This window comes from Drosophila subobscura, chromosome U (genome assembly GCF_008121235.1).
Source record: "Drosophila subobscura isolate 14011-0131.10 chromosome U, UCBerk_Dsub_1.0, whole genome shotgun sequence".
Classification (NCBI taxonomy): domain Eukaryota; kingdom Metazoa; phylum Arthropoda; class Insecta; order Diptera; family Drosophilidae; genus Drosophila; species Drosophila subobscura.
The window spans coordinates 17416125-17441363 of NC_048534.1; the positions used below are offsets into that span (position 1 = coordinate 17416125).

Below are 25239 nucleotides of genomic sequence, written 5' to 3' on the forward strand. Positions count from 1 at the left end.
GGAGGAAGGGACATTCGGGAAGAGCGCGTTGATTGTATTTTGGTTGTCAGCACCGTTGCCATTGCCGTCGCCGTCGCTGTTCCCATTGCCTTTGAATGACTGATGAATGAGTGGAAGTGCAGGCCCCCAGAGTGTAAGACTTTGAGTATAGTGGGTTTACGTTGACGTGGAAGTAAGAAAGGCATGCAAACAATGCTGCTAAAGTGGAGAAAGATAGAGACAAACACACAACGACTGAGAGTGAGAGAGTGAATCGTTAAATGGACAGATGAGGAGAGAGGAACCGGATGCCACTGGGGAGCGTGGGTGAATCCCTCCATTCAGGGATTTCTCACGTGTTTCTTTTGCTCCAATGCTTTGAAATGCCTTTTTTGCTAATTAGAAAATATTTTCCAGCTTGGAAAATGATAAATGAAACAGATTGAAGCACACAACGTGCGAAAAAGTGGGTGTAACCTTCGATTACATCATCCATTAGTTGACTGCAAGTAATTTTAACCCAATAAGCACACATAACAGTGCTCTCCCCATACATTGACAATGCACCCATAACCCCCGGCCATGTGCCACGCACTGACAGGCCAAAGCATCCCATAAATTATTTCGTTTTGAGCGTCGACTAAATTGAATTTTTAATCATTATGTGAGCATCATCGCACGACCCCACACAATTCCTCATAAAATTCGCCCCCAGTGGGTTTGTGTGTGTTTGTGAGTGAGGAAAAGAGTCATAAAATGAAATTATACGCATATATCAGAGCATTTCACTCAAGAAAGCTGCAGTGCAAAAAGGAACAGCGAAAAAATGGAGCGACTGGAAATGTAGTTTTTAATTAAAACGAGAAGCTAGTTAAGGGGCAAAGTTCACAGCCAGCCAACGGGAAAGTGTTAACACCCTCCTCCCCAGTTGCCCCAAGTTCCATCCCCAGTTTCAAGCAAAACAAACTTATTCTTGGTCTTTAAGGAGGTGTTCTTTGGATCTTGGGGTGTTTGGTCGTTAGTCTGGTGCCTGGAGCGCAATACAGCTCCCTCCATTCCAGCTTTGTGTGAGATTGCAGTAGCTAAACGCAGAGGGAACAATGGCGGTGAAGGATTTTGGTTTAAGCCCTTAAGCTTTAAATGCGCGCTTTGACACACACACACAAATACATTCGCTCATAGGAAAATGAAGAAGCACGCAGACACCAGCATTATTGGCATACCGCAGGCACCACATGGCGTATGAGCAACGTTCTGCCATCTAGCATCTACCATTAACCAGGCTGCGGCAGCCTTTAGCCTTTAACATCAGCATCAGCTTATCTGTCCAGCTGCACAACGACTAATAAATGTCTGTAAATTAGTTATCAAAGTTCCACGGGTACGGGCACGGGTAAGGGTATGTGAATGCGGAAGAACCATCTCCGCTTAATCATAAACCCATCTTAATTAATACGATGCCAGCGAAGCCCGCATTATGTCTGGCCACATTCAAAATGGCAGCTTAGACTTGATTAATTTTTACAGCACTGCGGCAAAAAAGATTACTTTATGTGAGCCAATCATGAGGTGCAAGAGGGAGACAATCCAATTCAACAAATTGAACAGAAAATATCTGTAATAAATTGAAATTAATTGCTCCTTCTCTTGCACTTATCAAACAGTTTAGGAAATTAGTCTCCTATTGAATGTTTTATCACGCCTGTCAGTTGCAAAAAAAGACACTGAAACGTCAATTTTGAGTCATTAATCATTTGGGCAGCGATAATTTATGCAGAGCTCAAACCATAAATGGCCCTGGTTTTCGGAATGCCAGCGAATGATACGGCCACAGCTTCATTGCCGTTCTATTATCGTCCACAAATTGGGTTGAATTGAATTGGCCATTTCCCTTCTTTTTGCCTGTCAAAATTTTCATTAATTTATTCAATTTTCCTCGCACTTTCATGCTGGGTATTTTGGCAAGGAAAAACTAACTGAAATTTTCCCTTAAATTTGCATTCATCAATAGGATACCTCTGTCCCTTTGCTTTCTCCGCTCATTAGAATCACTGAAGCGACGTCTTAGCCATTACACTTTTTGCGGAACATTTCTGTGAAAAGAACATATTGTTCGTCTGTCTTCGTTTTGCTTCTCCGGCTCCTGTGAATGGCATCGCTAATTTATCAATGACAGCGACTTTGTAAATACTTTGTGGGGCTAAGCAATAATTTGCTCTTGCTCCAGCCAAAGAGTTGAAAGAGGGCCAAGGCCGGAGGCTGTTAACATTGTGTCATAGTTTAATAATTATAACAAAGCTGCCAGAGGGCCACTTGGACTTTATTTGACTTTGACCGACAGCCTGTCATTCGGTTGTTGAGGCTTTTTAATTACGTTTCCAGCTGCAGGAATCTCAAACGAAATGGGGCCATTCTTGCCGTTCAAATATTTGACGCATAACATTTTTACGAGGCATTTTTCCATTAAGATTTCTTCCCTTTCTCATTCCTTGTTGCAAGTGTGTGTGCGTCCATGCATTGACTTTTAACACATCAACCGCAAATACCGCATCTGATATATAGGAAAACTCAATCAAACTGTTAATCGACTTGTGGGGGCCCTGACAACAGACTCCAGTTCCAGGCCCATTGACAACTTCAACCTCCAACCCCATTCACATCCAACCCTATACCCTGGCAGTCGTGCGTGGATGGATGGATGCCTCTTACCCTTTTGATTGTTTTTTTGTTCTCTTTTCCATGAATTTCCAACCATAAAATGTCAATAATATGTTTGCCATTGGCACTGGGGCTCACCCCGCTCTGAAAATTCTCGTGCGAAATGTATTTGCGCTGCATTCGTGGGTCGCACTCAACTCAATTTCATCGAGCAGCCGGGCATCAGACCTCCATCCACAGCCCTCGACCTGCACAATATCAATAGGCAATAATAAATATTGAAACGTGTGGCGATGAAATTGAACAGTTCAATTTGTTTGGAGTATGGCCCAAAAGGGGAACTCTGCCGATAGCCACTGATTTAATGGAGTTTAAACAAACCCAATTCCATTAGCAGCCACCCAAAACAAACGACCTTGACACAAAAATATTTCTCTAGATCTGCCGTTGTCTCAACTTCAACAGAGAGGGAGAGAGACTCTCAACAACTGTCTGCCACATCGTGTTCACATCTTTTAGTTGCCCCTAATGCATCCACAAAGGGATATTTATTCCCTATTGCTCTTTAAAGACGGTATTATTGCTCGCTTTGACAAGTTTGCAATGCTGTGAAAGGAGAATTTCGTTTAACAAAGTTAAAGGAAATCGTGAGCTTTGCCTTACTTTTCCTGTCCACATCTTTTATCCAACGAGACACACATGTATCTTCCCTCGTAATAATAGATAGCCAAGGGTTGTCAGTGCTTCTGGGATGTCTCCTCAAAGCTCATCAGGCACAATCCGAGTGGAGTCAACTTAAAGTCTGTGATTTAATTGGAATGTCTTGGCGTCTCGAAAAAGTTAAATTAAAAGAACATAATGAAGAGGCACAAGAGGATGCACAATGTGTGCTGGTTTCCGAGGAGACTTGCGGTGAAAAGATAGACGACCAGCCCGTGCCACAAGGGAAGGTGCTACCTTCTATCCACATAAATATATGATGCTGTGGAGCCACAGCCTGGCCGCTGCCACTGCCACTGCCACTGCCACTTCCTTTGTCCTTGTGTCTCCTTGAGATGATGCCAGAAGTGGCAGCAACAATGTGGCACTTTTGTGGCCCCTCCTTCTGCATGTTTGTGGGTGTGTTGGCCAAATGAACAAGCGGAAACAATTAGCGTTGTAGCATTATTTGTAACATACCGTTTGGCTGAGGGAATCTCTGCCTCTCCCCCGCGCTGTCCGTCAGTCTGTAATTAAGAGTCTCATTAAAAAATGATAAATTTAAATGGAAACATCTTCCACAATGGCCCGCCCTCCCAGGCAGACCAGACCAGACAGTCTCAAGTGCACTTTGAGACACTCGAGGGGTTGGAGCAGCGTAATTGAAAAATTTGCCTTTGCAAATTTAAAGCCAGCTCAAAGTTTACGCCAACAAAACCCCAAACAGAGTTTGAGCAAAGGCAAAAGCAAAGGGAAAATCAAAGTAAGCTCAAAAGGGAAAACTATATGGGGGAGACTCTTTGCAATCGACCAATTGCCGCCTTTAACCCCTTGCCAAAGCTGGACTTTGTCTGACTGTAAAAATCGAAAAGTTTCACAAGGGTTTTTTCCCGCCGACAGAATTTAGTTTCTACTTAAAATTGTTGCATTAGGAAAGTTTTGTGCCAGAAAGTGGCGCTGCCAGAAATGCACTGTCATCCGACGATCCCTGACTGCACTTTAAACTCGGATTCTCGGGGAGTCTTCGCTTAAACCCATTTCCGAAATTACCTGATAAATGCAATCCAATAAAAAATGAATTCCGCATTGTGTCCGCTGTCAGATCAAGTGGCATTAAACTGCATTTAAAATTAAAGCCCTTAGAGCATACAAAGTGTATTAAAATAAATCACTGAAAGGTGAATGGAGATTGTTCAGCCAGGCGGAGGATGGTGGTCGATGATAATTGAAAGTTAAGCCTGTAGCAGGAGTACCTTAACTGGATCATCATGCTGTTGGTTTTCTTAAGCTTGTATCGCCAGCTTAATGCAACTCCTTGTGCGTTAGTATTTCTTCATTTCTTTGGCATTAGCAATTCAATTAAGAAGATGCTTTAAAAGGGACATAGACAATGGCCAACTGCTAACTGCTCGAACCAAGCGGGCGTGAAGCGTTAAAAATGCAATCAAAAGGCAGACAAAAGGAGCTGTAACTGTGACCATGACCAGACCAGACCAAAGCCGGACAGGTGCTGTCTCTGGGCTGACAAGCAAAAGAAAACCGCGACCAAACTCAACCAAACCAAGGCGCTTACGATGACGATGTCGTTTCTGGGACGGCGTGACGCGGCGGTCAGTTGAAAGTTAATATCTGGTTGCTTGTTGGGGTTGGGGCTTCTGAAATTCAAGACTCAAGATTGGAAGTGGAAGTGAAGGGTTCTTGGAATCTGCTGTGTTTTTTTTTGTGTACTGACCACACGCACAGTTTGGAGGCTGGTGAAAGGTAAATTCACTTAAAGACTAAGAATAAATGGGAATCGATACAGAGGAACGTCTCCCCTCGATGATAGTGGTCAAGGTGTGTGCGTGTGTGTGCGGGACACTAATCCCTGTTTTGGGCATCATTGCCTCAAAAGATTGCTGCTCATTTGCCGTGCCTAATTGGCCAATGTCAGCTTAATGTCCTCCCCTGTTGCTGCTCCTTCTTTCCGCTTGGCCAGACTTCCGCCTGGGACATGCACACCCACGCACACAGGAAGAGAGAGAGAGAGAGAGAGAGACAAGCCCTCTGTGGGCTTTGTGGGTGTGGCCAAAAACTAATCGCATTGAACAAATGACCCAAAAAACAAGCGACAAAATCTGCAGCTGATTGCACACACCCACAGCACACACACTCAGCCGAAGGTTATTTCTGGGCTATTTTATATAAATTTCCTCTTGTCCTACACGAGCAAAAATTACATGAAATTTCTCACATTTGAGTGTGAAAATAAGTCAAGAAAAATGGTAGGACGTGCCAGTTGTTTATAGACAACAATTACAGCAACAACAATTGGACACGTGTGAGTGTGTGTGTGCGGGCGGATACAGATGTACAGATCTATAAACGACAATTTGGTTTGCTCATGTAAATCCTCCCTCCACCCAAAGAAAGGTCAGCGAGGCTTAAAGCTCTCTTGGTCTCCCTGTAAGTTGTGGCTTGCTGGAGCTTAGCCTTATGGGTGGCTGCCATGCAATGGCCAGCACGTGGCATATTCCGACTCGACCTGTGCCTGATCCCAGGCTATTTCTGTGTGGCCGGCCGCCTACTCTTGATGCCCTGATCCCTGTTCATCGTTCCTTCTACCAATCGCATGCACTGCACGTTCTGCAACTAATCGCTCAAGTCTTTTATGCCTTCGAGGGCGTTTGAGGCCCAAGGAGCAGCTTCGTGCCCATGCAGCATTGTATATATTCTCGCTACTTCCATTCCTTCTATGACCACGCGTCTCAGCCACTTTGCTCAATCCGAGCAGCTTACAGATAGCCTCAGGACTTGCATTGGAAATTGATAAAAAAATGTTTGTCCACTGCTGAGCCGCATGTAAGGATTCTAAATTGCTGAATTTTGGCAACAACTGAGGAAGCAAATGGTTTATGTTGGTCAAGTGCTAAATATTCACGAGTGGAATATATAGTGAGTGGAATTTCTAGGGCTTTTTTCACCCTTTCTATTCTTTCATTATTCATGAATTATATATATGACCCAATATTTGTTTGATAAATTGTTGCGTTCAACAGTTATTGGCTTTATAAATGCCCAGCCATTTCCGTTGTCTGATGAAGCCCATAACTTAACATTTATGTATGGCAAAGCGCTATCGGACACGTCTGAAAACCATAAATTAACCCTCAGGTCAAAATATATAACATAGATTTACCAACATATCAAAAAATCAAAAAAATGGTTACATGAAATGTGCCCCGCAGGCTTTAAAATAATTTGGTGGCACGTTAAACTCCGACAAACGGCAAAATAACATAAGAAACACAAAATCAGCAGTCAGAAAAAAATATTTGTATGTATTATATTGTAATATAACCTCTCAAGCGTAAATCTAATTTATCAATTTGTGCGAACAAAACCAAAAAAATATGGCATGCCGTCCGAAGGATTTTTATACCCGGTACTCGAAGAGTAAATAGGGTATATTGTATTTGTGCGGATAACGGTTGTATGTAACGCACAGAAGGAAACGTTTCCGACCCCATAAAGTATATATATTCTTGATCAGCATCAATAGCCGAGTCGATTGAGCCATGTCTGTCTGTCCGTCTGTCCGTCTGTCCGTCTGTCCGTCTGTCCGTCCGTCCGTCTGTCCGTCTTGTTTGTCGGCTAGTTCTCAGAGACTATAAGAGCTAGAGCCACCAAATTTTGGCACCAGACTGCTGTATGCTCACACTGAAACCAGTGTATTTCAAAAATGAGCCCCGCCCCCTTCCGCCCCCGCAAAAGAGCGAAAACCTCCCAAATCTACAATTTTGAAGATAACAGAAAACTAAAAACGCCATTCCGTAGGGAATGACCATATCTATCAGATCACCAAATTGGGATCCAATTGGATCATTATTATAGCCACAATAGAGAAATTAATTTTCAGTGGCCAAACCCACCCCGTCCCGCAGCATTCACACTCTGCTTCGCGCTGTTTATGGCCTGGCCCCTGACACGTCACTGCCTCTGCCTCTGCCGCTGCCGCTGCCTCTGCCCTAACTCTGCAGTGTGTGTTTCTAGGGGAGAGTGGAGAGCTAAAGGAGCGTGTTGGCGTGAGTAGTGTTGTTGATGTAGATGACAGATGAAGAATAGATGTAAAATTTGACAAATAACCGCTAAGTTGCAGATGTAGTACTGAGTGCCGGGTATAAAAGTTGTGACGCGTAAGAAGCGTCTCACACGTCCCTTCTCGTTTTCGTTGCGTACATTTTTTGGGGAAAAGTTCGGCTGGGCAATGGTATTGTATGTATGTATGTGACCTGCGATTTTTGATGTTCATTGCCAGCTATATATACAGTATATATGTACAAACATACGTGTGTTATATATATAAAACGTGCCCCGGGCCTTGCAGTAATTGGCAATAAATGTGTTCATGAATTTTAATGTTGCCCCACGTCGGTCAGCGGTCGAAAGGCGCAAATCGACCACGCCCACAGACCGCCACCAACCAGCATAATTCATAATATTATGCCAGATGTTGCGCCCTCTCCGCTTTATTCAGTTTTTGTTTTATTCTTTTCGGGGGGCTTAGCCTTTTGGCAGGAATTTAACGTAATTTGATTTGGCTTGGCTGCTCCCTTGGAAAATATTGAGATTTATTTGGTTTTGAATTGAGGCCCGCAAAAAAGGCATTAAATTTAACACAATTCAGAGTGACCAACAAATGAATACCCAAGCAAATCAGAGTTTATGCGAAAGTGTAACTGGAGACGGAGAAGTCAGAAGGCAGGTCTCTCCGACCACTTCCGCTTTGGCTTAGGCCAAGGTTGAGGATGAGGATGAGTGGCAATGGGGGGTCTGGGCTCTGATTCTGAGCAACTTTCGTTTGATTTATCATATTCAATTACAAAAGTAGCGAACGTATTAAATGCCACATCCGTTGAGTGTCCCAAGAGGCGTATGAGTAATTTTGTACTCACTCATTCTACTCGGTATCTTTTCTCGGATTGCTTCCGGTTTTACTCGACTCTGCTCTGCTGCACTCTGTTCTGTTTCTATTTGCTTTCTGTGTGGGCAACGGGCCAAACAAATTTGCCAATGTTTAAATAGGGAAAGGCCTGACCATGGCATGGCATACGCTGAAAGCTGATATCAGCAACTACTTTAGATCCCAATGTTGGCCCCGCTCTTCTCCCTCCCAGAACTTTCAGCAGATTCGCGTGCGCCATGTGCAGGCCCAGCAAAAGTTTACCAAAGTCCAAATGGAGCGTGTAGGACGTCAGATGGTGGCCGGAGGAGAGGTTTTCTTTTTGGTAGAGTGCTGTCCCGGTCTTTGGATAACGACTCTGACAGATGCTGATTTCTGGGCTATCCATCTTTATCAGACCAAATTACCGAGCTCTGATAAAGGTTTGATGCCAAAGTTTCCAATGAAAATGTGATTAATTTGTGTGGGTGTGATATTGGTTTAAGGGATGATAAGAAATCAAAAGTTGAGCCGCGTTACTATGCCACATGCATCTATGCAGATTCTTCTTTTTGTACTTGCAAGTAGTTTGCCATTTTAAATGCACTTTTTGGAAGTTTATTCTGAGAGTTATGTGCCATGTTAAATTGAGTGTGAGTGTGAGAGAATAAAGAGTTGGAAATGTGCAGCAGAAGGAAAAAGTTCCTCACCCGGAAGCCGCCTTGAGTGGTGGGAAAAGTGTCCTCGAAGCGGCAGCGGCTGTCGCAATTTTTCACTTTTACCGCAGCAACTTTGCAGAAATATTACTCAACTGCGCCCAGCGGCAATATCCTGACAACAAATCCGGGGAAGTACAACGCATAAGGTGCCGACGATGAGCCGGCAACTTGACAGTTGCTGCCAGCCAGCCAGCCAGACAACTCTTTTCGTCCGGACACTCTCTGCTCCCTTTGGGCCCTGGCTCTGTTCCTGCGTTATGCCCAAATATGTGAAATGAAAAATATGCTGCACATAAATCCTGCGGCTTTCGCATGTAACCGAGAAACGTCGGCAAGAAATACAGCGGCTCCAAGGCGCACGAGAATATTCTTTTGGTGAAATTTAATTTTCGAATGCACATCGCAGGTCGTGGCTTTTAGGCAAATTGAAAACTGGTTAACTCTGGTGCCAGTTACGTGGCTTTCTTTTATAATTTTTGGCTCTTTTTTTCGCCCTCATCTCGCCCTCTCCGGGTCTCTGCTTTGCTGTTTTCTAAACCACAATGTGCTGCGGCTAATTTATGCAGCACGTTGGACTGCATCAGGACCACAGCAGGACCCTACCAACGCCACAGTTTATCGTTGGCCGCGGTGCGCACAAGTGTCCTAGTGCCGAGCTCCGACCACAAATCACCGAGGTCAACATGGCCAGCGTATACGCAATGCACACACACACACACACACACACACACATGCAAACAACAAGCGAAACTATGTAACAAAACCACAGAACTTACTGTTTTCCAAATAGAAACCAACTAGCAACAAAAAAATAATGCAAGAACTACACCAGCAACAAGAGTAGCTGAAACCATGTCAACATGTGACACCACGTTGATTTCAATTTGAATGGCTCTTTGGATCGGTGTGAGATGAATGCTGTGGGAGTAAGCCACATACATATATATGCATGCATTTTTATATATAATATATACGTTGATCTGTTTGCTCAAAAATGCACAGCCATAACGAATGGGTTTATGCATAAATCTCTCAATTTTACACCAACGCATAGAGGAAAGTATAGCGGAAAGATCATAAAGTTACGTGAAAGTATTCTAAATATTCCTATTGTCCGAAAGACGATAGTTAGCATATGTAAATCCACACTCTATTTATAATTGTAACTGGATTACCACTTGACGTAATTGGCAGCAAAAAACTAAAGAGGTGAAAAGTTAAATTAGTTGTGCGAGACTTTCAATCACCTGGGCAAAGCAATTAATATGAGTTCGATTTGTGAACGCTTCGTTAAAGTTTCAGGGAATTGCAACTCTCGCCCTTCGGGGGTAGCATAAAATATTCATTGCGGAGTGTGGGCTAGAAATACGGCCACAAAAGGCAAACGCCACTAATTGCATTCACTAACCACAGAAATGAAATAACTTTTTCACTTTTTTTTCTCATGCCATCTCCACTTTCTCTTTCTCTTTTCCCGTTCTCTCTTGCTCGATGGCGTGTCTCCTGCAGATGCTTTTGAAGTGGCTGCTGTTCAGCCTGTGCATAATGCCGGCCATGTTCAGCAATACGAGAAGGAAGTGCCCCGTTGAATGCCAATGCAGCATGGATGACTTGGATCGTTATCAGGCCATCTGCACAAAAGGTAAGTGGCGCAATAAATGCAAAACCCAGAGCACAGCGACCAGAACCGATAACGGGGAAATGTGCTTGCAAAATTATGCACAAAGAATGAGGTGAGCCAGAGCTCCTCCCCAGCTACAGCATTTACCCAGTAGGGTGCCATCATAATTACACATCCACTTCGATTTGTGCGCACACACGCACACACTCCTAGATCTGCAGGACATTACTTTTAAAGCTCACCCATTCATTTTCTTAAATGTCTGACTATTTCAATTTGTTCAACTGTCACTTGCCGTCGTCGCTGTGGCTCCAGCCAAAGTGTTCTTCTTTTTCCCCCTCGTGCTGGCCATCTTCTGCTGCTTGGTCTCCCTCTTCCTTGGGCGAAAACACACACCCAGAAACACCATCTACGAAAATCTATAATTTCAATTTAACGCTTGTTTGGTTAGCACACATATTGTAAGTCCTTGAGTCGCTTTGAATGCGAATTGCTTTCATTCGTTTTAATTTCATTTCCAAAAACTGTGGGGTATGGATTATGGATCTTCCATTTGGTTATAGGATTAAAGTTTTGTGTTCAATTAAATTGAGGAAATATTGCTAAGAACGTTGTATGAAAAATGCTAAAACAAATTCCTTATGCGCAGCTGGAATTTAAATATTCACACAAAATGCAAAAGAGCTAAGCTTTTTAAACTAAATTTCTCTATGGCCAGATTAGACTAATGAGCACCCCAACATACATATTTTGACATAACAAAGAACTCGCCAAAATATAAGCGCACAAAAACTAGTAGTACAACGCGAACAATGAAATAAAACTGTGAGAGCGTTAAAATGTGTTACAATCAGCGCTAATGTTTTGCATTTTTATGAATATTCGCACAGAGTGCGAGGCACAACATAAAACAGCAGCAGCTCCAACAACAAGTACAGCACAACTACAGTACAATGAGCGCATTATGATGCAACTTCACCCTTAGACGTACATATACATATGTATGTATGTATGCATGTACATATGTATGTACATATGTATGTATGTATGTATATGTGCACGCACAGCAGCCCTACATGCATCCATGTAAAATGCATAAAGCCCAGATCTGAAGCACTATTCTGTGGCACACAATGGAAAGTAAGCGAAAAGCGAAAAAAAAATGTTGCAGCATACAAATGTTGAGGGGGAAGGGCGAGAGGCAGGACCCAGACCAGAAGGAATCGTTAATGGTAACTGGGATCCGTTTAGTTGGCAGTACGAACATTTGTTGTATGTACTCGGAAAAATTCTAAATAGATTCCAACTGGCTGGCTGGCTGGCTGGCTGGCTGACATTCTGCCAGGACATGCTCGACATTGTTGGGATTTTTATGCAAAAGAAATGTCGCTGGACTCTACGTACTACCTGCAATTAATGATCTTGTTGGTTTTGTCAGGAGCCACTATTGTAGCCAAACCACGTAGATGCTCCAGATTTTATTGCCGCTGCTACAATGGAATTAGTTCAAGTGTCCATTGTCCAAACCACTCGACCTCGACGACCACTAACTTTTATGCTTTTGTTTTACAGGTGGCCTCAACTCTCTGCTATCCGCCAATGAGCTTGATATTGACGTGAAAGTCATTATCATACGTGGACCCAGGAACTTTATTACGATTGGACCTGCTTTGCGGCAGTTCATGAAGCTGGAAATCCTGCGCATCACAGACTCCAATCTGCCTGCCATTGGTGCCGAGTCGTTCTGGGGCCTCAAATATCTGCGGATATTAGGTGAGTAATCAATCGCTTTACGATGCTGAGCTGAGCTGAGCTGAACTGAGCTCTTAAAAGCGCCTTAATAAACATAAATCAAAAGGCGGCAGCGATTTCAATTTAAGCAGCTGTGCGTAGTCAAAGCCCAACCCACTGATATGCAAATAATATGGGAACAATCAAAAGACGTGGGCAGGACAGCCCAGAGATCGGGATGCGGTTGTCCTGCAGCCTCGTTAAACGCAAACGCAAACGCAAATAAAGGAGCGAAACCATTAAATGAGCAACGCAGTGGCAGGCCAGGACATTGCAGGATAGCGACGAACGGCACCCCATTTAGGGTTCCATGGAATTGTATATAAAGTTTGTGCAAAACATCGTCTAATTAAGACCGAGAATACAATCAGTTGGCAAGCCCCGTAATGCTGTTAAGAATCTATAAAATCTTTCAAAATCTTTTTTTCAAGCACTTTCAATTACTTCCCATTCCGTAAGAGCATCCAAACTTCGCCATTTTACAACCAGAACGTTGTTGTCTTGTCAATAAAATTGAAATTGATGCGCCAAACAGCAAAAAGCGCCCCGAAAATAAAATAAGATTGGGGCAAACGACGGAGGGAGCCAGAAAAAAAAACACAAAAACCAAGTGTAAAGCCAACGAAAGCATTGGCCCGATATCGGTCGGGGCTTTAAACTTGTTTATTTGTGCTTTATGTGCGGGCCCCCCGCGGACGGTTTACAACTCCAGTTCCTGTTCCAGTGGCAGCCGCCCCGGTCCCTTCTTCCCCTCTCGCTTCGGAACAGAAACAGATACCCGGTCCCCAATTATTTACATGCTCTGATCTTATTTTTTGTTGCTGTTCGCATTGGCTTTTCATTCGCTTGTCAGAACTTACACATGCCACAAAAAAGCAAAGTTCTACTGCAGTTGGGTTGGTCGGTCTCTTTTTTTTGTAGAGCCAGCAAAGAGCAGCAAAACAATTGGCTTTCGCTTTTCCTTAAGCTTTTGCTTTTCCCCCATTTATATTTAAATTAATTTTGCCAAATGTTTAGACGGGGCGTGGCAGCCGCGCAGCTCTTTCGCTTGGAGACAGTCATGGGCATGTTGCCTAGACAATGGGGCGTATGCACAATGTGTTTTATGTGCGGCATTAGGGCGCAGGAAATACGTTTGGCGGTTGCAGCTTTTTGTCTTTAATCCCTGTCTACCCACACGTAGACATAAATAATTGTGGACTTCTCGTATGGTGTCTGTTACATAATTTACATATTTATATACTTTTTTTTGCATATTTTTCATGTGGAATTATTGACATATTTTTGTGGACGAATAAAAACAACAACAACAATTGCCACCATCATCATTCGCTGTCACGTGCAGATCTGTCCAAGAACAATATTACCAACATCACGGAGAACAACTTTCGGGGCCAGGATAATCTCATTGAATTGGATTTATCGAAGAATAAAATTTTACGCATGGCCAGTTCAACGTTTCGTCATTTGACGGTGAGTACAAAGAGGTGTGGAAATGGATGGATGACATGGCTGATAGCTTTTTGTCTGTTTGTTTTTCAACTTAATTATGAGTCTACTTCTGTATGGATTTGTCGCCTGCCATAATTAGCATTTGAAATTGGCCGAGCTGAGAGCTTTAAGCCATCTGCAAACGACAGAGCAGAAAATTATCTGTCTGACAGGAAAGATTCGCACCTAAAATCCACTTTGTGAAAAGAATGGCAGGTGGATCAGACACCAGCATCTATTCAGCATACATATGTCCAAGCAGATACTCCAAAATTAACTGAATGCTGTCCGAAAATTCTTTATTCACATTTGTCCATTCCTTGTTATCGCAGAGCAAAGCAAAGTCTAGGCCCAAGGACCAAGTTTAATCTCAAAGATGATTGCAATATTTGCACGAGTACATTTTCTGCCTCGCTCGTTTCCATTTCTGGCATAAATTTTATGGAATTTTTAATAGCCAGCCGAAATGGGTTTACCTACTTTTTTCGGGCAAAGAGGAACAGTTTCTACGTGCTTGAATTTAAAGTTTTCCTTGCGGCCCCAGCAGCAGCCAGCAGCCAACGGAAGTGCCAGTGCACCAAAAGTTAGTTTCGTTGTCTTCAATTTGCTTTCGATTTTGTTTTCCACTGCACTCTAGCGACTTCCTGCTCCTCCAACATCCTCCATCCAGTATCCTCCTACTGCTGTTGCTGCTGCTGCTGCAGTTTGAACTTTTTTGGCAGTTTCCGGAGCGCCCGTGCGGACCCTGGACCGGGGAATGTTTGCCTGATTTATGAATTATTAGCTATAGTCCTGTACTTGATCATAAAGTATTATTATTAACTTAGTGCGTGCCATAATAAACTTTGTAAATTACCAAAACCCTTTGCTTTTGCTTTTACTTTGACCCAGGATCTGCGCCGTCTTAATTTGGCCGATAACTCAATCGTGGAGCTGGTGCAGCGAAATTTCTTCATGCTGAGCAGACTCAAGTACCTGGACCTGAGCGGAAATCCGCTCCAGGATTTACAGCCGGATGTATTCCGCGATGTGTCGGTGAGTGTTTTGATACAAAAGCAACGCCCCGGCCATTGCCATCCTTCTCATTGTTCTGAATCTTGTATCTGTATCTCCTCGACAGGATCTGAAAGTACTCAAATGCCGAAATTGTCAGTTGAAAAAAATCAATCCACAGTTGTACAATTTATTGCCGCTTTTAAGCGAATTGGATTTGGGACGCAACGAGGTTTGTCGCCAGCTTAGAGTCTCTCGAGTTTTTTTCCAATTATTTTCCTTTTTTTGCTTTTGCTTGCAGTTCAAGTTCCTCGAGAAGGACGAATTCCGAGATGTGAAACGTCTCAACAAAGTTCTGCTCGATGGCAATCAATTGTCTGTGGTCGTGGACCAACTCTTTCGCATGCAGAAAAGTCTTAATCATTTGGGTGAGCCACAGAAATTATACATCCAAACACTTAAAAACTCTCAAGTGACCGCAATTTTACTTTGCCCTGCCCCCCTTTTTTTTCTACCTTTTTCTCTTCGAACCCTTTTTAGATTTATCGTACAATCGTTTGGCCAAAGTGCCCAATGATTCGTTTTTGCAGCTGACCAATCTAACATTCCTGGACTTATCCTACAACAAATTGGTGCGTCTGGAGCCGCAATCTGTTCGGGGTCTGAGCAATCTACTGACGTTGAATATTAGTGGAAATGTTCTAATGGATCTAATGGAAATGCGCGATACTTTCGAGGTTGTTTTACAGACAGCTTTGCATAATTTTCCCTCTCTTAAAGTTATTCTCCTTCCAGCTCATTCCACAGCTAACACATTTGGCCATTGCGGATATGGGTCCATTGCCTGTTGGCCTTCTGACACCCTTCAGGCAACTGCGCTATCTGAATATCTCTGGCAATTCCTTGGACAACATGGCACTGCAAGTCATCGATCCTTGTCGAGACCTGGAGGTAAGTCCTCGCGTACACATAAACATCCAACTCTTTCTCCCAAAGATCTATTGTTATTTTTGGCCAATTTGTAGAATATTTCACCGCTTGCCATGGCCAATGTGAAACATTGTGACAACAGGATGGCACAGGACCCTTCAGCCATTACTATTTGCAGTTTTCGTTAGCGTTTGCCATTTCTGTTTATACATTTCTGACAACAAGCCAAACCCGTGGCTTTATTTCGTTGCAGAGATACGACTATCCCCCCATCCCCACCATCCAGTCCAATGTCCTTGTACGTGCCCCACGTCCGTCAGTCAGTCTCTGCCCTTACTCCTCTCTCTTTCTGCTCTCTCTGGTGCAAGAAGCACTCTACTCTTCTTGTGGATTGTTTTCATTGCAAAGCTCGGAGTCGGATGGGGTGGAGGGTCCTCTGCCACCATTGAATTTTCTGTTATTGTTGCCGTGGACTGTGGCAAATTTATTGTCCCAGCAACAACAATCATTTTATAGCCATTAAGCTTTTCATTTTAATTGAATTTAATTGTGTATACACTTCACTCCAGCAAATTTTTGCAATCCCCCACACAAAAATACCCAAATTGCTTTTGCCCAATTCCTGGAAACTCCTGTGCGTCCGTCCGTCCGTCTGTCTGTCTGCATCCTTAGCTAATTGTAATTTCAGCAGCAGCAGCAGCAGGCTTTTGCCATAAAAATGAAACTCTACTTGCTGCAACCAACCCTCTCCTCCTTTCCCTTTCTCTCTGTGTGTTTTCTTCCCCTGTAATGCACTTTTAATTGAACTTTTGTGGGCATTTTCCGTATCCGTTTCATCCACAGTATTTGGATTTATCTCGAAATCAATTATACGGCATAAATGAGGACACAGCGCTACGGATTCAAGGCATACGCAATGTGCGGCTCGACAACAATCCTTTGATATGCGATGAATGTCACATGGGAAAATTAATAAATGTCGTGCGGCAAGTAAGTGGAATTCAAAGTGGAAATAAAATAAATACCGACAGCAGCAGCATGTGCGTTGAGTCCGCCGTGCCACTGAAAATGCAATTAGTTTTCAAAGCCAACGCTGATTGATGATGCCTTCAAGTGCTGGCGAACTCTACCCGATTTGTTTTCCACCGAAGGCTGTTGATATGCCTGACGGTATTCATCATACAAAACACAGCCCTTTATTTTGTTAATAAAAATCAAAAGAACTTTTCTTAAGGACCTGCGAAAGAGCTCAAGCAGAGACGCTGTGAATGCGACTGTCAAAAATGTGCTTCGGTGGAAAACGCATCGTGTAACAAAAGCTTTATTACAGTAACAAAGGCTGACTCGGTTCTCTTCTCTCTCTGTGTTTTCCTTGCTCTACCTTGTAGCTGCAATGGAAATGGGACACATATCCAATTTGCTTTCTTCCGAAAAGTTTGCGAGGCGCTGAAATAAATAATTTGGACATTGGCGGGCTGCACACGTGCCTGGATTACATCAGCGATGAGGAACAGAATGCGGCAAGCACTTCGTATAATTTTCTTGAGCACGGTAAGCCACAGGGATAAATTGTTCAGAGGGGGAACGGGCATCTGTGGCAAGGGTACTTGCAATTAAAATACGTGCGCCAGCACCTGAATGTCTCCCTAATCTCTATCGTTTTTTTCAAACTGCAGGTGGCCTCAATACTCTGGCCATTTTGGGTGGCATCATCTTTGTGCTAATTGCCGTCATTATATTGTCGCTGGTGGCCTGCTTCTCCAAGAATCGAGCCCGCTACTACACCCGGGAGGATCATCTGAATGGCAGTAAGTAGACATAGACATAGACTGAGATTAGCAGCAGCTTCCATTCTTACATTTAATTACAACCGAAGCGAGGTGAAAGTAACGGGCAATTTGCCAACTCCAGGCGAGGCGTCGAAATAAAAACTGGCCAAAGACATCCGGCAATTTATGTGCCCTTGCTGGCAGGCCGGCAGCTACTTGCACGCTCATGATTCACCAAATTAAAAAAAAAGGAAAAAGTCGCCGCACTTAATTAATTACAAGAACGTGCTTCATTATGCTGGGTCCTTAGAGTCAGTGCCCGTACCCTTACGCACTCCCTGCTCGACCTAATTGAGGAATAAATAAATTTCACACTGACCATGCAGAACCGACCCGCCAGGTGGGAGGGAAGCTCACCTGAAACTGGCCCAGGGGTTCTGCCATTCAGCAGAGCGTACTCCCGGGTAAACGCTGCAGAAGGAGAGTCCAGAAAAAACAAAAGCAAACTTCTGAATTTACGCAATTGTAGCATTTCTGCACAAACAATAAAATGGCCTTAGAGGCTGTCGCCTTGCCACACAGAAACTTTTTTTGCCACACACAAAAATTCGATTCCCACGATAAACGAACTCGGCCAAAGAGAGAGAGAGAGAAAGATAGAGAGAAAGAGAAAGCCAGTGCACAAAACGGACAAAAGAGAATACGAAAAATTTTCAGCTGACAGAAGGCAAAAAAATACCGAGGAACCCACCCACAGGGTGGTGTTGTTCCTAGAGCTGAGCAAAAAGTGGGTGAAACTGTGACTTCTTCCCATGGATACCAGCCGAAAGATACTCCTCTTAAAGCTGAATAAATATGGGTTAGAGCTGGGTCTTTAGCCAGCTAAGATTGAGAACTCTGAATGCAAACAAAAAAGGAGTTAAAAAGGGCTACCAGGGAATGGAGACTTTTTACAAAGACTTTCTTAAGGCAGTCCAATGGCAATTGAGATATTTTTCTAAGATGTGTGCTACGAAAGTAAACTGTGAATTAGGAAGTGAGAGAATAACTACCACAGAGTATTTTGAAGGACTTCCTAAGTTAGTTATGAAACTCACCAATAAATGCTAAAACACAGCAGAGCTCAGAAAGCGGATGAAACTCTGCCTTAGGGCAGTTCGTGTGTTCAAAAACAAAGAAAATTCTCCATTATGCAGTGACTGCTGCTATCGCTGATACTCATTTGCTTTTGCCGCATTTTTCCTTTTTCCCTTTTGTATACTCCTCAGGCGAGAGCAAGTGCTTGGAAAAGAATTTGGAGGCGACCACAATTACAGCGCTGGGGAATGGCAGTTCGCCCACAACAACAACCACACTGACCCTGGCCACATCCCCAACCCCAGGCAATGGAACAGCAGCTGGAGGAGGGGCAGTTGGAGGAGCTGGAACATTATCTGGACCATTAGTACAAACCAATGGACATGGAGTGAGTCCGAGTCCTGGCAATGGCAGCACGCCAGCGCATGTGGCAGCCGCCTCCAGCTCCGGCGAAGACAAGGGCAAGGAAATTAACTTTACTTTCCCCATTGATGATCGCGTCTGTACCATCGACGAACTGATGCTGCCACCGGCGCCACCTCCACCAGCAGCGTATCAGCACCACCCCAGCATGGGCAGTCTCATGTACAGTGTGTCGCATTCGCCGGGCAGCGGACCAGCTGGAACAGCCACCACCATGGCCGCTGTGGCAGCTGCAGCGACTGTCATTCCTCCGGGTGCACCCTCTCCAATGCCAACGCCCGTGCCCACTCCAGCCGAGGCTGTGGTTGTGGTGCTGCCTCCGCCGCCCTCACAGCTACAGCATCACCACCATCCGATGGAGGGGAGCCTGGCCAGCCTGCGTGAGGTGCAGCAGCAGCTGGTCCACTTAAGCAGCACTCTGGAGCCGCTGGTCAGCGTTAACTGACCCAGGGGCTTAGCAACGTCCGCCGCCGTCTCGACCGCAGCAGCATCAGTAGCATCCGCGGGCAAGTTTGCCAAGCAAACAGTAAGCACGACCCCGACGTAAGCCGCATCCAAACATTCGCACATCCGAACATCCGTAATGCTGAGCACTGTACTGGCACTGCAGACGTGGGGCGTATAATTAATGACAGTGCGGCAGGCAGCATTGTTTTTGGGGGCAAATTGAAGTGAAGTAATTAGGATTTGAGTTTGCAATTAAGTGCATTAATCATTCGGTAAGTTGCGGCAAGCCGATCATTATCATCACCCACACATACACACTCTACGATCATACTGCCATTTTCACAATTAACAATTTAACTGGAGTTTCACTAAGATACTTGTAATTTAATTTTAACACACACATTTTTTATATATGCTCGTCTGTATATAAAATTGGTCTAAATTTAAGCAAAAACCCAAGAGAGAACCCAGTTTGAAAATTAATTTCACACATTTCAAATGTGATAAATCCAAGTATAATCTGTAAATAGACATTAAGCGAGACAAAACCCAAAAAAACTGAATGAGTAATCCCTAAGAGAGAAGACAGGATGGAGTACAATTTGTATATTTGGCCAATGCGATTCAAAATTGAGCAGCCGCTGTTTGAGAATTTAAACGTAAAAAAAGTAAACTAAACAAAAACCAGTATGATAAAATAGCACGTAGTTAGTGGCATAGATTTCCCAGACACATATACTTATACATATAAAGTTAGCATCTAAGAACAGAAACGCATTAACGTTCAATGTCCCATACAAAGTGTCACTTTTAAGCAGATATTAAAAAAACCTTGAACCGCGTAGAAAACCAAAACGACTTTGTGTTCCCCATGAATTTTGGCATTTTTTATCCATAAACCTAAGTCAGAAAATTGTATTTATTTTACACGCAGCAATATCCGAAATCCATAATAAAGTGTGACTGTTTATGAAAGCAAACAAAATAAACGGAAACCCGAACTCGTTTTTCTAAAATCAAAGCAAAAGGAATGGAATGGGAACGAAAAAAAACCTGAGCAAGCAATTTATTTAATAAAAATTCACACATAGCGACCGACGACCGCATTGCATTCTTGCATCATTTGCGGTTCTCGGGGCGTCGCCACTTGGCCGCACTTCCTGCCTCGGTTCGTGCCGCACACACACACTTCCCCCCACCTATCTATCTTGGCCCATTGTGTGGCAGCTGAAATTATGTTGGTAACATGTCGCTGAGCATGTGCTGTGTCCGGATGGCGTGGTGCTTCCAGCCCCCAAACGGGTGGCGCTTCCTAAGCGACCGCAAGGACGACACCAAAGCTGAAACCAAACTCGACGCAAATGAAAATTGCTTCCGTTTCCGCTGTGGCTGGGATACGGCACTCGGATTGCTATTGTTGCTGATTGCAATGTGAACAAGCTGCCACAGCAAATCGCTTTGATTTAGCACCAACTAAGGAATAATTTTAAAATTTGTGTGCGCTGTCTCAAAGCTCTCATCAAAGTGCGTTATAATAAATGATTGGGAATATCTCTCTCCGTTTCCAGGCTTCAATTATGCAAAGCAAACTCTTATCGATCGAACGTGGTCCTTTTGCATTATGTGGCGCTGTGAAAAATTGCCAGCCATTTGTTTGCCGAATCATGAATCTTATAGACAATGTCCAGTCCGAGCTCTACCGACTCCCATATATTGGCTGGAATTTATGCATGAGCCCCTGTAAAGGCTCTCGAATGCCGCTTCAGTGTTTTGTTGCTGCATTGAAAATGCATTGGAAATTGCACAGCAACAGCAGCACGAGGTGGAGCAGGAGCAGAGCTGGAGAGTCCAAGTGGATGCAAATTGAGCAATGCGGTTGGAACTCTTGAGATTGCACATCAATATTGCTACACTTGACACATGCCAAGGGCCGAGGGCCGATGGTCCAGGACCCCACATGAGTGGCGGCCCGTCCGGCACTGATTAACATTTGAAGTGCGCCATTCGTGCGGAAGAGTTATAGAAAAATACCAAATTGCCATTGCAGATGCGACTCCACAAAATTCCGACTATTTTCGACTATTTTCTCATCTTCTTTTAATTCGGTGCATCCACTCGAGTCAGCCACTTGCAGCGCCCACTAGCAGGCGAAATTGCTCATACGCAGCGCAGCAGCAGCAGGAGCATCTGTCTGCCCGTGCACTTTTGTTATAAAAATCTTTACAGCCCACCCACTTACAAGCAATTGATGGGGGAAAAATGGCAAAAACTTGGCTCCCATCTGGCAGCCTTCGATTGATTTCCTACTTTAATGCACAGAAGAAGCTTCTTCAGGCTGCCTCAGCTTTGTTCCTGCTGTCGAGAATATAAAATTTGTTCAAGCTCCCTGCCGTTTTATTACTTTTTCCTCTACGCTGCTGAAGATGTCTATGTGGATGCAACAGTTGTGGTTCAGTGTGTAAATTTAATCAGGCAATTTACTCAACTTTGGTGCACTGCAGCAGGAGGAGGTTTTGCTTCTGTCTCCCTGTCTTCCGCTTTATTGGTTTAGTTGGGGGTGTGCAAAAATGACGAAATTTAATTAAATGCACTTTTGGCAGTGGAGGTAAACCTGGTAAAGCTAATTTGCGGAAAGCTTTTATTTAGTTCGGTTATAAAGAAAATGAAATGGTGAGTAAATGGGGTGATCGAGAATTCGTTACTTGTTGATTTTATTGGTGAGTACTAGTGTCTCATTTATCCGTGATAAAATCGAACATTTAATACTGTCTGTTAAGACTAGCAGCGCTAGCGGCGCGGCAGAACTGCTAACAGCCCACTGTAACAGCCTGCTTTCGCTCCGCCCACAGTAGCGCTCCAGTCTACAGTGCTGTTAGCGCACACGTCTGCAGTGCTGTTAGCGCTCTCCGACAGCGCTCTGAGAGTGGACGCGCGCTGTCTCTCACGATCCATACGGTGTGCTAGCAGCCTACGTTTGTAAGCTGAAGCGACGCTGAGATTCCGGCTAATTTCACATTGCTTCCACCCCGCGTGGACTACTTTCTATGGCTCTCTTTGAAACACTGACAATATCAAAGTACCTTCTGTTCCTTACTGAAATCCGTTAGTTCTTATTTATTCCAATTAAATCTGTCAGTTCAAAATTAAGTCTAGTTAAATCAATCACTGCTGCTCTCAACTATTAAAGCAATCTTTGCCATTGCCAGTATTTGTGGCATGACAAATCGTTTAGAGGCAATGACAGGCAATGTCTTCAGCCAGGGCAATGTCAAGGCACGCATTTGTCAGTACTAATTGCTTTTCAAAGCATTTGTAAATGTTGCACAGCATGGAGCTAACAAAAAACCATTAGGCCTTAACCTCTGACAGCTACAAAAAAAGATAGAAAATTCTGAACAGACTTGCGAAAACCTCATGTGCATGGAGAGAGAGGCAGCAAATGAACAATTTGAATAGTCCACGGGGATATTGGCAGGGGAGAGGAACGAGTTGGCAAAGATTTCTGCAACGCTTCGACACGTGTGACATGCATGCTGAGATATGTCAGGACACGATTTTTATTATGGCAGAGCCGATGCTACCGCTGCCAGATGCCTGCCTGCCATCAACCAACACTCTGGGCCATAGGAAAACAAAATTCGAAATCGAAAAGTCTTTTTTGTGGTCTATGCAAATGCAAAACTATGCAGAGCAACCAGAAATAAAAAAAAAATTCCAAGTCTTCATGGGGACTGTGACAGCACCCCTAGCATTTTGTGGTACGGGGAACCAGGAGCACGAGCAGCTGCAATCCAGACATGCCGCATAACCAATTAAGCCTTCTTTTGAACAGGGTCATGGATCCGACAATGTTTAAATCGATTTAAGTGAAAGTTATTCCAAGACAGATTACTGCTCAAATTTCTTTGAACGTCTGGGAGCAATCTGTGCTTGGGGAACATCACTAAAATTCTGTGTCTTGGCCATTAAAAATTTGGCTAGCCCTCCCAGCTTTGTTTTCGCCAAATTGCCGGCTATATATCTCCACCGACAGTTCGGCCAAAACGGTCCCCTGGGTGTTATCATAAAGTTTTCTAAATGCATAAATTTCTGCGGCGATTTTTGTTATTCAGGGGGCCGAAAAGTTTCAATAATTTAAACGCAACACGTATACATAGATCATGGTTACTCCTTAAACATTGGCTAATTTGATGGCACTGTGTGTGGCAAAGTTTGGGCATTTGCCATAATCGCTGTGGCAAACATAAATCCATACGGGTCTACGGTAAGTGAAAGGCATAAATATCCAATATGAGGTAGATATATCAAAGCATCCACAGAGCATCCTCCACCACTCCCTCTGTGGCTTCATGCTCCAGCTCAGACAGAAGAGAAGAGCATTACCCGCTGTGCTGGCTTCCCAGATTTATGATGAGACAAAGTTGCGCACGTGTGTGACTCCATTAAATCTCTTAATAGGATAATGCGGCTTATATAAATATTGTCGAAGCACAAAAAAGAAAGTTATATTGTCAAATTTATGTGACACCCGCTGACAGGAAAAATGCAAATTTAAAAACGGCAAGTGCTTTAAGGCCGCAGCCAGAGCTCAAAAAGAGGCCCATTCTGTGCGTTATTTTTCCGTATGTGATAAATGAAGTTGAAGCCTTGTCGGCAGAGCACACAGAGCGACGCTGTGGCAGCCCTAAACACGTGCTGGCAGGGCTGCAAATATGGAGGAGAGCACTCTGGCTGCATGTACCTGTACCACCCGTGCTCCATGGTATAACAATACGGATGAGCGAACTTAAGCACGCAGCTTTGTGTATTGAACATGTCATCGGCAAAATTTGTGTCAAAAACCTAGCCACAAAATACCTGCGTTCGATGGGATGGCAGGACAGGTAGTGCAGTGCTCGTGCCCCATGCTCGTAGCCCTGTTGCATGGCGGCCAGTGCTACTATTTTCACAATATTTTCAGTTATGCTGCTGCTGTTGGGTTGCCCCTCTCCTCAAACCCGACTGCAGTGCAACATGGCTTGCCACTTTCCGATGACCTCGCCTCGCCTTGTCTGGCTTTGGGTTTGGTGTTGGGCTTGGTTCTGGCCTGCTTTTGGTCTCGATCCGGGCACGGTTCGGTCCGGGACTATACATCAATTTAACAAGCAAGCATGCACATGGGAAATTAGCTAGCAATAACGCTCTTTTTCGGTACGGAAAACGACAAAACTGAGCTTATAACACGTGCATACCCGAGACCAACATCCCACTAAAATCCACCGTTGGAATTTTTGGAGTCTTTTGCATGCTGAGAATATGATCATCTTATGAAGACAGTTTCAATGAAATATGTGCTAGGAAAAACAATAAAGGATGGATACACTCCTGGGTCTGGCTTTTGTCGGCTAGTTGCTCGCAAATTAATTTCAGGCCAGTGGGTTATGGTTTTGGATCACTGAACGAGAAAGGAGAGGAGTATTTGAGGGATAGTTTTTAACAGTTTAGAGCTAGATAATTTTTGGCATGAGGAACATTTATTCAATATCCTAAATTAAATTTAATAGAGCTGGCTTTTTGTCCATTCATTTTACTTTTAATTGATTTGTTCAACCAAATACTATTCATTCATTCAGAAGTCAAAGCAATCATTGCCTGTCCATGTTGCGGATGCCTTCATCCTATACCAGAGTCAGTGCCCCAGTAACAACTATAGTCAACGCCACAGTCAGAGCCAGAGTCATA

The 25239-nt window shown here is 43.9% G+C and overlaps 1 protein-coding gene across 2 annotated transcripts in view; it reads left to right on the forward strand.

The window, feature by feature from the left end:
• Nucleotides 1-20186, forward strand: part of LOC117899988 (insulin-like growth factor-binding protein complex acid labile subunit) — a 52519-nt gene extending 32333 nt beyond the window's left edge. The window contains exons 4-15 of one of the 2 annotated variants that reach the window (XM_034810157.1): nucleotides 10486-10618; nucleotides 12170-12370; nucleotides 13734-13861; nucleotides 14771-14914; nucleotides 15000-15104; nucleotides 15174-15300; nucleotides 15413-15609; nucleotides 15668-15823; nucleotides 16646-16792; nucleotides 17191-17353; nucleotides 17479-17610; nucleotides 18828-20186. In XM_034810157.1, the coding sequence (XP_034666048.1) occupies nucleotides 10486-10618; nucleotides 12170-12370; nucleotides 13734-13861; nucleotides 14771-14914; nucleotides 15000-15104; nucleotides 15174-15300; nucleotides 15413-15609; nucleotides 15668-15823; nucleotides 16646-16792; nucleotides 17191-17353; nucleotides 17479-17610; nucleotides 18828-19516 (2322 nt within the window). In that variant the 3' untranslated portion in view covers nucleotides 19517-20186. The remainder of the gene's footprint in view (nucleotides 1-10485; nucleotides 10619-12169; nucleotides 12371-13733; nucleotides 13862-14770; nucleotides 14915-14999; nucleotides 15105-15173; nucleotides 15301-15412; nucleotides 15610-15667; nucleotides 15824-16645; nucleotides 16793-17190; nucleotides 17354-17478; nucleotides 17611-18827) is intronic. The other variant, XM_034810158.1, reaches the window with a different exon arrangement.
• Nucleotides 20187-25239: the final 5053 nt, after the last annotated feature.